At 35.3% G+C, this 14,700-nt stretch overlaps 1 protein-coding gene across 1 annotated transcript; it reads left to right on the top strand.

The window, feature by feature from the left end:
- Positions 1–828: 828 nt before the first annotated feature.
- Positions 829–14,257, top strand: LOC133690881 (uncharacterized). Its single transcript, XM_062111151.1, has 26 exons — positions 829–1,097; positions 1,204–1,269; positions 1,352–1,438; positions 1,538–1,659; positions 1,796–1,965; positions 2,433–2,494; positions 2,581–2,664; positions 3,586–3,745; positions 4,246–4,361; positions 5,127–5,255; positions 6,261–6,332; positions 6,474–6,569; positions 6,697–6,774; positions 8,275–8,403; positions 8,825–9,001; positions 9,177–9,380; positions 9,484–9,597; positions 9,712–9,962; positions 10,561–10,606; positions 10,698–10,946; positions 11,114–11,344; positions 11,959–12,050; positions 12,441–12,669; positions 12,873–13,229; positions 13,650–13,723; positions 13,834–14,257. The coding sequence occupies exons 1-26, from the start codon at positions 993–995 to the stop codon at positions 13,937–13,939; spliced, it is 3,606 nt and encodes a 1,201-aa protein (XP_061967135.1). The 5' UTR covers positions 829–992; the 3' UTR covers positions 13,940–14,257.
- The last annotated feature ends 443 nt before the right edge of the window (positions 14,258–14,700 follow it).

The following is a 14,700-nucleotide window of genomic DNA, read 5'->3' as shown; positions in this document are numbered from 1 at the left end:
TAAACACTGTAGCAATCCACAGTATTTTTAAAGAAGAAAAAATCAACAAAAACAATTTTGAAAAAAAACACAAAAAAAGAAAAAAAAGAAAATAGAAGAAGACAATTTTGGAAGAAAAAAAAGCAAAGAAAAATGAAAAACAATGGAAAACAAAACATGCAGGTAAAGTTAAAGCTGAATTCTCAATCAGCTTAATATTAAAATAAAATTTGACAAAGATAATTTTTTTAAAAAAATGTGGGGAAACACTGTAGTAAAATAAAAACCATGTGGAGAAACATTATAATAATCCACAGTGTTTTTTTTTAAAAAATTACGAAGTAAAATCGACAAAGACCATTTTGAAAAAAAAAAAGAAAAAAATTCATAAAAAACCATGTAAGGAAACATTGTAGTAATCTATAATGTTTTTTTTTAAAAAATACATAACTAAATTTTTAACTAATTCAATATTAAAAAAATCGACAAAGATAATTTTAAAAAAATACAAAAAAAAAAGAATATAAAAAAAAGAAGACAATCTTGAGAAAAAAAATGTAAAGCCCAAAAAAGAGTAGAAAACAAAAAAATATGGAAAAAAAAGAAAAACAAAAAAAAGAAAAACAAAAAAAATAAAAAAACAAATAAAAAAAAAACGGATGGAAAAAGTTACAGTAATTTTTCCACGCTTTTTAAAGTATTGTTAATAATTTATTATCGTAGGCTGAAAAAATTATAGGCAAAATACAGTACCCAGACTCTGCCCCCGCCCAAATCAAGCCCAAAACAGATGCCCAAACCAAAACCAAAATGGGATAAGCTCCAGTGTTTTATACTTTTATTTGGCCTGCCTAATTTATATATCGTATTCTAAAAATCTCAAAATTCATAAACCCTCACGTCGGAGGGAGATAGATACACTTACACTCACAGTCGAAATTAATCCCACTAATTTAATCAATCACATGTGAAGTACCCACCACCAGATCTGTTCTCTCAAATCATCGCTAAAAATGAAGATGATCGGAGACTTATTTCTCTGCTTATCGATCGCGCTAATTTTCTCAATCTCAGCTGTTTCCGCTGATTTGATTAACGGTTGTGGCGGATTCGTCGAGGTGATTCCCTAAAACATCACTCTCTTTTTTCCTTCCTAACAAATCTAAAGAAATTAACTTAGCTTAATGAAATATCATTACGGATCTGAGTTAATGGAAACTGCAGGCGAGTTCATCTCTGGTAAAGTCAAGGAATCCAAGCGCCACAAAATTGGATTATTCTGACATCACGGTAAGATTTCATTTTCAAATTATTTTCACTTATTTGTGTCAACAATTTATCTCATTTAATTTTTGTATCAATGTAAGGGCAGGTAGAGCTTCGTACTGTAGATGGATTGGTAAAGGAGAGAACACAGTGTGCTCCCAATGGTTACTACTTCATTCCAGTCTATGACAAGGTAATAATTCGTTAAATTATTTCAGTTTTTTATTTAATAATGATTGATATTGTTTTCATCCTCCCATCCTTTTCGTTTTTTCTTATAAATGATCTGCAGGGCTCATTTGTTATTAAAATCAATGGACCGGAAGGATGGTCGTGGGACCCAGAAAAATTCCCAGTTGTCGTTGATGATATGGGCTGCAACCGCAATGAAGATATTAATTTTCGATTCACAGGGTATGTTTAGAAGAATTATGTTTGGATAATTTGAGCATAGTCTTGCATAATTCGCGATTAGCTGGTATTAGGACGATTTACTTATCTTAAGCTTGTATACTGTAGATTGAGTTGAGTTCATGTTTTTACGTTACAGGTTCACTATATCTGGTAGAGTTGTGGGAGCAGTTGGTGGAGAGAGCTGTTCTGCAAAGAATGGTGGTCCTTCGAATGTTAATGTTGAACTTCTGTCTCCTAACGATGATCTCATTTATTCTATTGTAACCTCACCAGACGGGAGTTACTTGTTCAAAAATGTTATTCCAGGTATGGGGATTCCTTTTTCATTTTGTTTTCAAGGTTTATGTTAGTTTTATGCTTGTATTCCATACAAGAACACACACATTTATTTCGAACTCATCTGAACATTACTAAAACTTGCCAACTATTTGCATGTATCACTATGAAAATGGAGAATGGTTGTCTTTAAGTCTACATCAATGAAATGAATGGTATGAATTGGTTATCTTACATTGAACTAAATGTGGTGGCATAATATCCCCTGTTGGGATTCCACGTTTCTTCATATATTTACATTAACTGAAGTCTCTTTCTCATTATGTTATCTATCCACAAATATGTGGTGAACGGTGTCTCACAACATTCCTTTCCATTGTTTGGGGGTGAAAGGAGCTGAACCTGGGCAATCCCACCCCGCAGGACCTTAGTTTTAAGTATTCTACTGCCGGATCCATGCCTTGCTGAAATCTCAAAAAATCTTTGTATCTGTGCAGGAAAATACAAAGTTCGTGCTTCACATCCTGATTTGAAAGTTGAAGTTAGAGGTTCCACAGAGGTCAGATATGCTGTCTGTCCTTTTCTCAGTGACCTGCAATTTTGTCCTTGCTTGCTGCTGTTTGCTTAATATTGCACTCCTTGCAGGTGGAATTGGGGTTTGAAAATGGCATAGTTGATGACATTTTCTTTGTCCCTGGATATGATCTTCACGGATTTGTGGTTGCTCAGGTAAAACCTTCTGTGAAGAATTTTTTTTTACTGTAGCTGCTTTATATATATATTTAAAAAAATTGTGTTGTCACCAAAAACGACCAAATCTCATACTAAACCATTCAGAATCAGCTACATGGATCCTTTTGAACCTTTCTGTAAGATCATGCACCAAATCTGCCCCAATATCGAGAGATTTTAAGTACTTTGATGCCACTTCCATCCATGTTAGCTTAGGTTCCCCTCTTTCCCTTTTGCTCCCTACTAATGACAACTTATCACGTCTCTGAACCAGGGAATAAGGTGCCCTGTTTTGGACATTGCCAAACCTTCTAAGGCGCCCATTGTGTGCTACACAGATATTTCGGTGGATGTGTTCGTTTCTTTCATTTGCATTGTCTATCTACTGAAAAATCTATTGAATCTATAGATTCTTACTATTTTTTTCTTGTAAACTGGGTCTTGGAACAGCTTTCTTCTTTTAATTTCCTCTTTTTAGGGCAGACTAGAATGCAAATCTTTCTTTTGATTTGAAGCTAAGAGTCACTATTCCACTTCTGACACAGAGAAAATTAATGGACAAGAATGTGCATTCATATATTAGACTATATATGCTGCCAGAGCTAGACATTATATCTCTAGTTTACGGCCCCAATAATGCAGCAGTTATCATCATGATAACTTTGTGCATGTTTACTATATTTTTCATAATTACAAAGCTTGTTTTCCTCTTTGGTAGGGAAATCCAATTTTGGGAGTTCACATTTATCTATGTTCATGTACAGGAATGTGCATTCTTATTAGACTATATATGGGACCAGAGATGGACATTATGTTTCTAGTTTATGTTCCCTATAGTGCAATATCTATCATCATGAGAACTTTGTGCATATTTACCATTTTTGTCACATACACATGGCCTGTTTTCCTCTTTGGTAGGGAAATCCAATTTTGGGAGTTCACATTTATCTGTATTCGGATGATGTTGAAAAAGTAGATTGTCCCCAAGGCTCTGGTGAGGACGTGGGGCAAAGAAAGCCTCTCTGTCATGCTGTAACCAATGCTGATGGAATGTTCAGATTTAAATCACTACCATGCGGTAACACTCTCTAAGACTTTTTTTCATCTCTTCACTGCACTGGTGTGTGCATATAAATGCTTGTACATGTATTTGTTTGGCATCTTTCTTTATGCTTGTTCTGAATGTTATGAACATTTTGTGTTTAGTACTTAGCTGAACCCGATGCTAAACTAAATGGTAGTCAATGAGTTTCATTAACTTTACATCATTTCAGTGTCTGCATGCTATTTTACAGTAGAAAACTGAACCAAGTTTACTACATTCTGTTAGATGTAATAGCATAAGTTTAACTTGTTGACCCTACTCTAGCTTTGCATTTGTACTTTATTGCATACTTTCTGCCCTGAAGTTACTACTGTTTGCATTTTCTGCTTAAATTGTCTTGGTTACCATCTTGTGTTCATCAAGTCTTGAAATGTTTATTTATGCATTTTGTCCAAATTAATAAAAGGTGCTAATTTCATGCTTCTTGGCGATTGTTCTGCATTGCTGTGATCAATTTATCTAATGCTTTATAGGTCATTATGAGCTTGTTCCATCCTACAAGGGTGAGAATACGGTATTTGATGTTTCACCTCCTCTCATGTCGGTTTCTGTTGAGCATCAGCATGTAACAGTTCCCCGACAGTTTCAGGTAGGACGTATTGTAGTTCCCGTAATCAAATAGATAAACTTCTATTCCTTGTTATCTTTATCAACCATCTTTCTGGTGTCCTTTTTCTACTTTTTATCTTGAAAAGTATTGAGCACTGCATTTATTTTACATGAAGTGTTTTTCTATGGAATAAAAAAGTAATAGTTGTAAGCACTATAAACCCGTGAGTCTATGTTGGTATTAACTGCCCCCCATTAAGCAGCATCAATGGCAAGAAATATGTTCACAATTTATAATTGTATAAGGTTTACTACGTCAAACCAGCAATATTCATTTCCTATGGTGGATGATGAGATCAATTGCCCCTTTTGTTGACTGTTTCTGTTCAGATCTAATATCCATCTCAAAAGCTGTAACCCTCACAGAAAAATAAAAAGATTGTAGTTGTATAATCATCCTGATTTTGGTTGTATTGTCATCTTTAAGGTTAGAGCAACTTAATATCTTGATGGCCAGGCTTAGTATACTTTTCCTTAGTGCCAATCATTTGGTTACTAGCCAGCTGACAGCTAAATAGAGAAGTGAAGAACTAGCATTATGATGTTCGATCTGGCTAGTGAGATTCTTGTCCTTAATGGCATTGGTGTACATTCTTACTTCATAGGCAACAACAGCTCTGTTTACAAGCTCTCTGAAGCATCTCAGGAGTCACATCATTGTCATCTTTCTCACATTCTCACTTCCATCTGTTGTCAAAAAGGTCTATTCAGCTATATCATCCTTTGTTACTGTTGGTTTGTGCAGGTCACAGGATTTTCTGTGGGGGGTCGCATAGTTGATGGGAATGGTATGGGAGTTGAAGGAGTCAAAATCATTGTTGATGGTCACGAAAGGTCTGCAACTGATAAAGAAGGCTATTACAAGCTTGACCAGGTATAGTCTTGTGCATGATCTCAACTTTAATAATTATATTTGTCATTCTTGATCATCTTAGTATTTTTAATGAGTATTTGTTTTTGAGTGAGTTCACCCTATATTCTGCTTTTTTTTTTCATTGGATACATTTCATCTTGCTATTGCATCAGATGTCTTGCTTTATTCCTTTCCTTTTCAGCTGATCAAATAATATCTGCTGGCATCCTACTATGCCTTACCAACCTTTGACGATCCTCTTGGAGCTCTATGAAGCGATTGACAGATGCAATAAATTATACAGTAGTCCTGGGCTTAAGCTCACTGCGAGTACTAAGCCCGGAACTCTGTCAATTAGATACATTGTTGTTTTTTTCCTAATTCATGGGGGCCACTTAAGAGCATCATGGTATAATTTCTTGATGGATATGCTTAGTTCGATTTCAAATTGTGGCAGCATGGTTAGGGGTTAAGTTTCATAGACTTCATATCATAGGCTATAGCCACTTCATAATTTTAGGAGTTGATAACATCTCTGTTTATGAAAGCAAACCATTTACTGTCCTGAAATCTATGTAGTCATTCCTTTTTTCTCTTTATTTGTGGGTTGGGGGATATATTGTGATTCTCAGACTCTCAAAGAGTGAATTGATGATACTTTTTCAGCATAAAAAAAGAGTTTAAGGTTGTCCTTGTTACAGTAAAATTGCATAAGGATCCTTCCATCCATTGATCTCGGCCATGGTTTTCTAAAAAAGAATATTTTCAAGCTTCTATTGTATGCTTTCAAACATTTACTTCTCTTTCTGTCAATCTCCTTCATCAGTCTCATGAATCTAGTACCTCTTAATTATTGATCATGTTAATTGCTGTTCCATTATCACCAATAAAGTATTTAAGCTTAAGCTAGGTAGGAAAACTTTTCGTGGTCATGTAAGTATGTAGTTTCTGACCTTGAAACGTGACAGTTCCAAGCCAAAGTCTTAAAGTCAGGCACTTAATCTTTGCTAAATTGCTTGTTTTTAGGTTACATCAAATCGTTATACGATAGAGGCCAAGAAGGAGCATTACAAGTTCAACAAGTTAAAGGAGTATATGGTAAAGCATAACAGAATATTTCTTTAGCATCTTGAATACTCTCTTCCTCTTTTTTAATGGATATAAGAGGTATACACTCTAGGTTTAATTATTCTTTTAATTATGAGGCATCTACTTGACCGTTTCTACTTCTTTGATCAGGTTTTGCCAAATATGGCTTCAATTCCAGATATTACAGCAATCTCCTATGATGTCTGTGGTGTAGTAAGCATGATTGGTTCTGGATACACGGCAAAGGTAATGTTTTTGAATTAAAATATGATAGCATGGTAAAAGTAATTTTGCAGATTTACATTTTTTTTCCCTTGGTTATTATAGAATTTGCACATTTACTATTTCAAACTTTGTCATGTATGACTTCTAGGTAGCCTTGACCCACGGACCTGAGAATGTCAAACCTCAAGTCAAACAGACAGATGGAAATGGCAATTTCTGCTTTGAGGTATGCTTGAGGAAGTGCAATTTGGAAACACTTTTGATCGCTGAAAAAATGACATTTCCCCCCTTGTATTAGCTTATTGAACTGTACATTTTAAAAATACAAGCGAATATATCCTGCATGTTGCAGCAAAAATATGAAATATTTTGAATGAAGTTGAAGAAAATGTGTGGATAAGGAGAGAAAAAAGGCATATCTGATAATCAATTTAGGGTGGTGGGACCTACGCAAATTTTCTTTTTTTATTCTTGCTTTTTCATTATACAATCATTATAAACCAGTGCTATTTTGCAGCACCACAAATATTCACAGAGACACATGTATATATATGCATTATGAAAACAATAATGGAATGCGCCTTGATTAATAGATTTTTGTTTTAGGTAGTGCAAGCAAAGCAAGCCCTGTAAAATCTTTAAGAGTTGTGACTCAAGCCCTGTAAAATCTTTAAGAGTTGTGACTCATGCCCTGTAAAATCTTTAAGAGTTGTGACTCAGTGAGTTATAAATAGCTAGTTATATGAGGCATTATTTTAATGGATGGCTTGGGATCATTTTTTATTTTGTTTTCTCAAGGTCTGGCTCATAGGTATCAGGTACTATGCTTCAAAATGTTTTAAAGAATTTAGTTGTTAACGTATGGGTGCAGGTAGATTTTTGCTATGTGCTCAGAGTTTTTGAACTTGATTAACCATTGAGATATTTGTTTGATGTGGAGAGTATGATTTGCATTGTATTTGAGAAATCTCAGATGCTTCTTCTACTCCTATTTTTTTTTATAGTGTCAGGAAGGAACACAGGATAGATATCTTTTTACCTTTCATTGTTTTACACCACAAACATATGATTAAGAAATAAATCACTGTTAAAACAACAGTGTTGAAGTCACTGTTCTAAGAACAGTGTTATGGAATAAAATTTGAGTACATCTATTAAAATATTAATGAATTCTCCTTGATTTTTTTTTAAATTTTTATAGAGAGCTTTTAGGTTCATGGAAATCCATGATACTTCCTTTCTGTCCCTCAACATGTAGTCATTAATTATTCTATTTATTTTTCCTTGGTATTTTGTGAAACTTGCGTGTGTCAAGTACAGAAGTCTTCTGGTCCTATGCCCTGATATGTTTCTGTTCAAGATTGATTATATAAGCAGCTGGCTCCGGGAATATGCAATTACTGCTCTCAAGTTGATCCATTCAATTATCTGTTTTTGATCTATGAGATCTTTGCTACAGCACTGTGAACTTATGAATATGCATTCTGGAGTGATTTTAAGTGCATGCCATGCAATTTTGATAACTTTTCTTCAAGATTTTATTAAGATGATCACGTGGGATGCAAAAATTACCCTTGAGATGATTTAAGAATACTTTGCAAAACTCTCTATTGCTGTGGATTTCAACCATTTGTTTTCTTCCCTTTATTTTCATCAATCAAGCATTGATGCAATTAGAACTAAATCTGATGAAGTCACATCTTTCTTCTTTATCATCATTTGTCAGGTTTCACCCGGTGAGTATCGCTTATCTGCTTTGGCTGTTACACCTGACAGTGCTCCTGGACTTTTGTTTTCACCATCTTATGCTGATGTTATAGTCAAAAGTCCATTGCTGGATGTACAATTTACTCAGGTAACATGAAATGTTATATGAGAAAGAAATTATGTTTACCTAGTGATGACTTGTTGCAACTTTATTGTTATTGTGTCCAGATGACTTATTGCAACTTTATTGTTATTGTGTCCGTCCATTCTCAGAAGTTCAATTCCAAGTCCATGATGTGTTTAGTCTCTTCCCACCACTGCTTTACACATGTAGTTAGATTGGACACAGGAACGGGTTTCAGTAGTATTATCACATGATTTGAGATGGCAATCAATTTATTTCTGTAAATTAGAGGACAAATGTTATCCTTAGTCTGTGTTTTTGTTTTCTTTTCTTTTAGATCATGGAAATTGGCATGGATGAACGACCTCGGATTTCTAATAGTAATTGTGCATTCTTTGCTTGGTGAAAATACTTCTTACTGATGTTTATCTTCCTTTTCATGAAGGTACTTGTCAATATTCATGGTTCTGTTACTTGCAAGGAGAAGTGTGGTCCATCAGTTTCTATCACCCTTGTGAGATTGGCTGGTAAACATACAGAAGAAAGAAAGTCTGTTAGTTTGACAAATGATAGTGATGAATTTCTCTTTCAGAATGTCGCGCCTGGAAAATACAGGCTTGAGGTAAAGTGTGTTCAAGGAAAGTTTTTTATCTGAAAGATATATTTTTTGTTTTTACATGAATCACTACACTCATTTAGTAATAAATTGCACCTGTACCCCTTCCTTATTATTTTCTTTTCCCAAAGCCAGCTGTTTATAAGTGCTTTTTTTGTTTTTAATGAATGTGATTTCTTAGGTTAAACATGGTTCCTCAAAAGCTGTGCCCAATGAAGATAATTGGTGCTGGGAACAGAGCTTCATCAATGTGGATGTTGGTGCTGAGGATGTTGCAGGAATTGCTTTTGTTCAGAAAGGTTACTGGATAAATGTTATCTCAACCCATGATGTGGATGCTTCCATGATTAAGCCAGATGGTTCGTCCATTGATTTGAAAATCAAGGTAGTTTTTCCCCTTAAAATGCGTGCTTGAAATTTGTTTGATTGCATCAGATGCCACACACAACTTCTGCTATATTGATATTCAATTATAATGTGAACTGCAGAAAGGTTCACAGAATATATGCATGGAATCTCCTGGAGTACATGAGCTGCACTTTGTTAACTCCTGTATTTTCTTTGGGAGCTCGCCAATAAAAATTGATACATCAAACCTGCTGGTAAGCTATCAAATAGTGCCAGCTTTTGTTTCGCCTTTACCTTTTCTTTCTTGAATTTGCCACTTAAAAAAATCTCCTTTTTAGTTATTCCACTTTTATGTTTTTTTTCTGTAGCCTATCTATCTGAAAGGAGAGAAGTATCTTCTTAAAGGACAAATCAGTGTCGAGTTAGGCTCAGCTGATGGTGGATATGAATTACCTAATAATATCATTGTAGACATCCTTAATAGTGAGGGCAATCTATTTGATGGTACCGCTGCCATCCTTGTATCACATGAAGATGATCAAACTGGATCTGCCTTTTTTGAGTACTCTGTGTGGGCTAATCTTGGAGAGAAACTTACCTTTGTTCCTCGGGACCCTAGGTATACAAATTATTTGTAATTGTTTTCCTTCTTTCTGTTGTAATATCATGATATTCTCAGTGCTGGCAGGTGTTTGGTACAAGCTAGCATGTATTATCAGATTTTGCAATTGGTCTTTTACAATATTTTACTTTTGTATTCTGGAAATCAGATTTGTTCTGTGTGAATTGGTTACTAAAATCTATACATTAATGTGAATTGCATTGCAAACGGTTCCTTTTTTACTTGTAGATATTTATACATAGTTGAGAGAAAAGTTTGTGAACAATGCGCCATGCTAGTTAAAGACGGAAGAGTTGCAATTTCTTTTTTTCATTCCTTCTGTGTCTATATGCATAAGCTCCCTTTCTCAATGATCTTATTGAGTTTTGTTCATGTTAAATTGAAGGGGCTGCAGCTCATTTGTTGCATTTTCTCCTTTTGGTCTATTCTTAGAATGATACATAGTTTCCTTAATTTTTCTTCGTTCATGGTGTGCAATTTCTTTTTTCTGGTTTTGTGTTTAAATGTCTAGAAATTCTGTTTCAACATCATAAATTTTACACCTTGGCATAACCATCCTATTAAAGTAGTTAACTAGAGCTTTGATGTCTTTCAGGAACAATGGAGAGAAGAAGATCTTGTTTTACCCCAGAGAACAAAATGTAGTTATCAATACTGTGTTTCGCCTTCTGAATTCTTCCTAAGATGCATGATTAAGTTTAATGCTTTAAATATTTTTCTTTGTTGTCGTAGGTTTTGGTGGCAAATGATGTTTGCCAATCTCCAATCCCCCCATCATCTGGCCGAATGGGGCTGTACATAGAAGGATCAGTTTCTCCCCCTCTTTCTGGTGTTCACATAAAGATTATTGCTTCCGAAGACAGCAAAATTACTCCACTCAAGAAAGATGAAATAGCATTTCAAACTGCTACAGGAGTGGATGGTTCTTTTCTTGGGGGCCCTCTATACGATGATATAACTTACAGAGTTGAGGCTTCAAAGGTATTGTTCTCTTACATAATGCAGCAAGTAAATTTAAGCACAAGGTTTCTATGTTTCTTTCCTGCTAGACGGGGATTTTTTTTTTATGTTATGTGATATTTCATATTTTATATCTCAACTTATATTTCATATTTTATGTTATGTGATATTTCTCTCTATTCTTGCAGCCTGGCTATCATCTTAAACGTGTAGGGCCTCATTCCTTTTCTTGCCAGAAGCTAGGTCAAATTTCTGTACACATATACTCCAAAGATGATTCTAATGAACCCATTCCTTCTGTGCTATTGTCATTGAGCGGTGATGATGGTTATAGGAACAACTCAATATCTGGGACTGGTGGAACTTTCCACTTTGATAACTTATTTCCTGGCACTTTCTATTTGCGTCCTCTACTGAAGGTAAATTACCGAGACCTCTTATATTATCCGTAACTTAACTCAACTAGGCTGCAATCTTATCTAGTTGAGATTGATTTCATGAATCCTCTTCCTTGCTCTAGGTTTCATGCTCATATGATGCAATTGTTGATTTAAGCTAGCCATATACATTGCAGCACTCCTTTACCAGTTCTAAAACCAGCTCAAGTTTGTTAACTATGTTTCTTCTGATGAGCATCCCCCCCCTCACTGAAAAAAGAAAAGAAGAGAAAACTCTCCTTCTCAAGTCACCAATCAACATGCCTTGACACAGATGTTTAATTGGTTTGAATTTTATTTTGAAGTGAGGCTAAAAGTTCTTTCAATGAGTGCAAACTTTGCCTATCCAGCTGAAGGTTCTGAAGCTCTCATTTACTGTACGAAGCATTAATGCATATCATTAAGTTTTGAGCTCTCCAGCTTTTGATCAACATCATTGCACGCGCTTTATTTTTTTCAAATCACTGTTTAAAATATGATCATGTCATGTTAGTCACCTTTGGCTTTGAACCTCTGCCAAGAGGGAATTACAGAATACCTAAACCCTCACAGATTATTTGCTTATCATCTCATCCAATGATTTGATGTTTTTGCAGGAGTATGCTTTCTCGCCATCAGCTCAAGTAATAGAACTTGGTTCTGGGGAGTCTAGAGAAGTCACTTTCCATGCCACCCGTGTTGCTTACAGGTCTTATACAGTCTTCATTTCCTGCTAGAGATTTCTGTTATTTCAGCAAATCAAGATAATGCCATAATCAAATGTATAACATTTTTATTCCATTTCTCCAGTACAAAATCACATTCCCAAGTCTTAAATCTCATTAAAAAGAAATTTGAATCCTCCAATTTTTCCAAAGTTCAAATTGAATATTATTATGATACTATTTTATAATTTCCTAGCATCATGTACTGCTCTGCTACACATTCTCCTTTATTTGCAAATATGCCGCATGAATTCTTTAACATTGCTACATTTTCATTTGATCCCAATCTTACTGAAATTAAGATAACCTATCCAATTTTTATATTTGGATATCTTACTTTACTTAAAGACTAATATGGGTTCTGCTTTTCACAGTGCTACAGGTACTGTCACACTATTGTCTGGCCAGCCAAAAGAAGGTGTCTCAGTTGAAGCTCGGTCTGTGTCAAAAGGTTACTATGAGGAGACAGTAACTGATTCGTCTGGAAGTTATAGGCTGAGAGGGCTTGTACCTGAGGCAACCTATGTAATTAAAGTAGTAAAAAAGGATGGCTTGGGTACCAATAGAATTGAGCGTGCATCACCTGAATCTGTTACTATTCAGGTTATGCTTTTTGGTGCTCTTTTATTTCTTTTCCTTTTTGTTCCGGTGAAACAAGGAAAAAAAGCTTAGGTTTATTCTTAGATTAAAACCTACCCTTATTGTGATTTTAGCTTCATCTTATTGGGCTCCATGTTTAACACCCATGTATAATCTCTTTTTGCTGCAAATATGTGAAGTCTGATGTGTATCCATTGATTTTGTAGGTTGGATCAGGGGATATAAGGGATTTGGATTTTGTGGTCTTTGAACAGCCAGAAGTGACCATTTTAAGTTGCCACGTGGAGGGACAGAGAATGAAAGAACCACAGTCACAGCTATTGGTTGAGATCAAGTCGGCAAGTGGTTCATCCAAGACTGAGACTGTCTTTGAGCTCCCAGTGTCCAACTTCTTTCAAGTGAAGAATTTACCCAAGACTAAACATCTCCTGCAGCTTCGAACAAGTTTGCAGTCAAGAACCCACAAATTTGAGTCGGAGATTATTGAGGTTGACCTTGAGAGGACAGCCCAGATCCATGTGGGCCCACTGCGATATAGTTTTGAGGAGGATCACCAGAAACAGGTTTGTTTTACATTCATTCAAAGAGAGTTCTCTAGAACTAATCTTACAACAATTCTGAATAGTAGTGATCTAGAGATGACTCAATTTTTTTTTTTTTTTTGTGGAGAGATTGTACAGACAAAATCAGTTTGATTAATTGGGACAATAGAGCTGTAGTGCAGTGGCTCCCAAAAAATTCAGTTGATTTGGTCTACACTTACCGAGTCTATTGAACAATTTTTCTGTTAGGTCATTAGTCGACTCAATAATCATTGGAATAAAAAAAACACTTCTATTGGTGGCTATCCCATCTAAAATCTACATGTGAATGTTCCCTAGAAAATAGTCTGATGGGTAAATTAGATTCGATATCATTAAATGATGACATAAGTCTCCCTCTCTATCTTTCTAATGTGTCCTTTTTCTCTTCCATGGCTGCAGGAATTAACTCCAGCACCAGTGTTCCCTCTCATAGTTGGTGTTTCTGTAATTGCCCTTTTCATCAGTATGCCAAGGTAACCATAATATAGTTACCCAAACAGAACACTTTTAAATGCTTCAAGACATGAAATATTCTAATGCATTTGGCTGACACCTGACAATTGTTTTCTGAATGTTCTTAAAGATTGAAGGATCTGTATCAAGCCACTGTGGGAATACCGACACCAGGATTTATGACAATTGCTAAGAGGGAACCACGAAAGCCAGCTGTGAGAAAAAAGGCATACTGAAGATCCCTTTTGTGCCTATGGAAAGCACGATGGTAGAGTTGAATATGAGCCATTCTCAATTCTCCGTTTAGTAACGCAGAACACAGAGTTAACTTGTGTGAGAACACTAGCACTTACACAGACTGGAGTTTCTTTCTTTCTTTCTTTCAGAATCCCTAGAATACAAGTTCTCTGATTTGTAGAAGCGAAAAAAGCAGATCTAGTAACACACACTTTAGTTATTTTTCCTCTTCTTTCTGTTCTTTCCATTTTTGTTTATGTTGTATTTTGGATTAGCTTTCAGCAAATAGAACAATAATTCCAGTAGAATGCCACCAATTTTGTTTTTTTTAATATAACGTTGCAGTAAGTCATGTTACATGCATATGTAGTGATGTGTGAAGACCAATGATTCACATACTGTTGTGTATGAGTTCTTTACAGCCATGAAAATGGCTGTGATATGTCTTGAACCAAAAAGAAACTGTATGGTTCTTGTGGCATACCAAGCCATAATACATTAGCAGCTGTTTTTAGGGGCCATATGATCACTCGTGGGACTTGGGTTGGAAAATTCTTTTCTGGTTAAGTTGGCTACTTCTACATAGAATGAGATGAGGTTTTTTCTTAATATGTGTGCGCTTTCGTTATATACATTAGAGAAAATTAAGCTGTGTGTGAAAATTGAGAGGCCCATTACTGTTTATGCCACTGCCTATTAAGAGCGTGTTTGGCAGTGTGGTTGCGGGTGCTTTTCAAATAACTTTTCATGTTGAAATGCA

Source organism: Populus nigra, chromosome 4 (assembly GCF_951802175.1).
Source record: "Populus nigra chromosome 4, ddPopNigr1.1, whole genome shotgun sequence".
In the NCBI taxonomy this organism is placed as follows: domain Eukaryota; kingdom Viridiplantae; phylum Streptophyta; class Magnoliopsida; order Malpighiales; family Salicaceae; genus Populus; species Populus nigra.
The sequence above is the reverse complement of the archived record's forward strand: the minus strand, read 5'-3'. Positions and strand labels throughout refer to the sequence as shown.

Coding starts and splice junctions, on each gene's coding strand:
- LOC133690881 (XM_062111151.1), top strand. CDS start 993: ATGAAGATGATCGGAGACTTATTTCTCTGCTTATCGATCGCGCTAATT. Junction 5,256..6,260: donor GCTATTACAAGCTTGACCAG/GTATAGTCTTGT, acceptor GCTTGTTTTTAG/GTTACATCAAATCGTTATAC. Junction 9,963..10,560: donor TTTGTTCCTCGGGACCCTAG/GTATACAAATTA, acceptor GATGTCTTTCAG/GAACAATGGAGAGAAGAAGA.